This window comes from Falco cherrug, chromosome 3 (assembly GCF_023634085.1).
Source record: "Falco cherrug isolate bFalChe1 chromosome 3, bFalChe1.pri, whole genome shotgun sequence".
Classification (NCBI taxonomy): Eukaryota; Metazoa; Chordata; class Aves; order Falconiformes; family Falconidae; genus Falco; species Falco cherrug.
The window spans coordinates 30,687,158-30,690,348 of NC_073699.1; the positions used below are offsets into that span (position 1 = coordinate 30,687,158).

Below are 3,191 nucleotides of genomic sequence, written 5' to 3' on the forward strand. Positions count from 1 at the left end.
ATTTGACTGAAGTTGTTCTACTCCCCAAAATTAATTGCTTGTCAAATCAAAACCATTCTTGGCTATTCTGATGACAGCGCTGAATCCCTCTGAGATCTTTGCTGAGCTGCATGCTGTAAGAGTCGGTCTAAAGAGAGCGATATTGTCCCAGCATTGCTAACAGAGACCTGGAGATGGAATGTGGTCCTCATGGACACCGAGACCCAGTGACCCTGAAGGAGAACTGCATGGTACGAGGAGTACTACGCCGCTCCCTGATACCCGGCGCTGGAAGGAACAACTATGATAAGGTCGCATAACAACTTGTCATTACAACGAACCAGAACATGCGTGATAACCTTGCTCGAGAAGGCAGAGACTGACAACAAGCCACGGGCCAGAGGAGGAGCAACGTGTATTGCTCGGCATAAAAGAGAACTCTTTTGCAACTGAATTTTAGGAGATCTCCCTCACCAAGGATCACGACGATCAGAAGGACCGGCGGGACGCTGCCTGGACCTGGGACCATAGGGACGCCTTGGACCCGTGGTGGTAGCTATAATCCTCTTTCCTTTTTCTTTTTACTTTATCTTTTCTTCACTTTCTGTCTTTCTACCTGTCGCACGCCGCTTCATGGGCAAACAATAAAATGGTGCTGGTTAATTGAAGCATAACGCCTTGGTGTGGTCGCCTTGATTTTTGCGCTTTGAGATCATAGTAAATGAACAATCACGAGTCCACTGAGTGGACCGTGACATTAAATTGGCATCACGGACAGGATCCTGAGAGACAGAGGGGTGCAGGTTGTGTGTGGTTTGTAACAGGGGAAGGACGTTTAGTTCTAGCCGCACCTGGCCCTACACCCTGCTGGGTGAGAGGTGTCCAGAAAGCAAGGGGGGCGACTCGAATTTCCCACATACCACACACACCTAGGACTTAGCACTCCAAACTCCAATTGAGGGCTCTGTCTATTGGGATCCAACTAAAAGAACTCAAAGTGCAAAAGGGGGAAAGTGCTAAAAAGGGCAGCTGCCCTCATGTTAATGAGAATTTGTCTGTTCTGCTCGGGAAAGTGAAGGGACAACCTTGTAGTAATTACAAGCTGCCTTCCCGAAGCAGATTTTTGGTCCCTTCAACCATTCGGGGAAGAGAGGGGCAACACAGCAGCGGCTCTGTGTTTGTAACTAGGTCTAGCCTCCCCGAAGTGGGTTTGGTCCCTTCGTAGTGAGAATGGCCAAAAAGGCTGATAAACAAAAGCCTTTGTTAATGAAGGATCGGGACATGTTTTACACATTTCTGGTAAAGTATGGGGCTCGACCCTCTGTACCCGGAGAAGATTGGGCTCGAGATAATGGGGCAAACTTGCAGAATGTAGTGGACCGAGTGACCTCTTTACAGACTGAAGCTAAAGTTAGATCAGGTAAGGGCAAATCTATAGTCTGTGCCATTTTAGGAGCTAGCCTGGTTGCAGCAATCGAAGATCGCCTTAGAAAACACAGCAATGAAACCAGAATTATAGAATCCCTTGAAAATTTGGTGAAAGTTCTGCAAAAAACAAATTATGACTTAGAACAACAATTAGAGAAAGAAAGGGAAGAAAACCGCTTGTTAAAAACCACTCTGAAGGCAGAATGCTCTAAAGACACTGAAGCCCTGAGTGTAATAGAGCTGGAAGCAGAGGGAAAGGGTATTCAACAAATAAACCCAATATACCCTCAGAAGTTGTTGAAGGAGGTGAGAAAATGTTTTGTGGAAAACCCTCAAGTGAGACCCTTAATTAAAACAGGTTTTATACCATATACTATCACTGAGCTAGCCAAACTGAAAAGAGAGTATGGACGCCTTCCTAAAGAATCCGAAACAGAGTACGTGTGGCGCGTATCCCTAACTGGGGGGGACCAAATTCAATTAAGTGAAAAGGAAGCTGGTGGCTATTGGGGTCATGGAGTTTTCTTGACAACAGGAAATAAACATGCCCCATGGTCCCTAACCCAGCGAGCTGCTTATTGGGCTGGAGGACTGAACCCTTTGGACAGAGGGGATCCCCTGGAAATCACCAGCCCAGCTGATCAGTTGCTAGAAAGTGTACACAAAGCAGCCTGCTTACAATTGATACATGAAAGAAAATTAATTCCCGGATGTGAATCCCCAGTGATGCTGCCAGTGAATCCCGAAATCATGACCCACTTGATAAGGGGACTTCCAGAGTCACTCAGACCTATGGGGGTTAGCCTTCAAAGGACTATCGCATTGATGTGCCCTGTAGAAAGGCTGGAAAGTTTTATTAGAAGCCAGAGAAATGAAACACTAGATTCAGTTTCTTCCCACCAAATGACCTCAGCATCAAGTAATAAAAGGATATGGACCTGGGGGCAAGTAGCACAAGAATTGATAGATTATAGTAGAAAATATGGTCCTGTAAAAATCCCAGAGGAAAAGTCGAGGGGAATCCGCCAAATAGAAGTTGAGGATTTGCCCCTCCCCACTGGTAAAACTGTAGCTGCCGCTGATGTCCTGAGAAAGGAGCATCCACACCATAAAACAGGAAAGGGAGGACAGTTCATGACTCGACAACAGTGGTGGCTTTTGGGAATTAAAAAGGGAGTCCCCAGGGATATAATGGATGGCTTACCCTTTGATAAATTGAGTAAGGTAGTGTTGAAGTGGCATAATCCAAAACAACCCTCTCATACACAGTGCAGGAGAAAAATACCACCTGATACACCCTCAGCTGCCCCCACTGAGGAAGCTGTTTCCCATAAGCAGGGAAACTAGAACCTCCATTCCCTGGTAGCGGGCGGGGGAATGGAGGATGGATTTATATCCATCAGCTCACAAAAACTAAAGGAGGAGACTTATTAATCACAGCTATAGCTGGCCCTAAGCGTGCATCAGTGACCTTTCTAATTGATACCGGTGCACAGGTCTCTGCTCTGACAGAGGAAGATGCTGAAAGATGTGGGGTTTTTCCCTTGAAGCGCCGTTTTTGTGTTCTGGATGCCTTAGGGTCGACAGAAGTTATAAAAGCTGCCCCGGTAAAGTTGATTCTTCCAGGAAAGGAAGGTACAGTCACTGTTACAATGGTGATTGGAGACATTCCAACAAATTTGTTAGGAACGGATGCCCTCAGGGGAAAGCAGTGGGAGGACTCTGAAGGATGGTTGTGGACCTTTGGAACACTGCAGCTGCATGTCAGATTGCTTCAAACGGCA

The 3,191-nt window shown here is 46.4% G+C and overlaps 1 protein-coding gene across 1 annotated transcript; it reads left to right on the forward strand.

Annotated features, from left to right (window-relative positions):
- The first annotated feature begins 1,209 nt into the window (after nucleotides 1-1,209).
- Nucleotides 1,210-2,754, forward strand: LOC114017583 (uncharacterized). Its single transcript, XM_027814172.2, has 2 exons — nucleotides 1,210-2,234; nucleotides 2,268-2,754. The coding sequence occupies exons 1-2, from the start codon at nucleotides 1,210-1,212 to the stop codon at nucleotides 2,752-2,754; spliced, it is 1,512 nt and encodes a 503-aa protein (XP_027669973.2).
- Nucleotides 2,755-3,191: the final 437 nt, after the last annotated feature.

What these genes read in the sequence shown, in the direction of transcription:
- LOC114017583 (XM_027814172.2), top strand. Translation starts at nt 1,210, where the DNA reads ATGGCCAAAAAGGCTGATAAACAAAAGCCTTTGTTAATGAAGGATCGG. An exon ending in CAAAGGACTATCGCATTGAT is followed by an intron (nt 2,235 to 2,267) that starts GTGCCCTGTAGA and finishes AAGTTTTATTAG; the next exon opens with AAGCCAGAGAAATGAAACAC.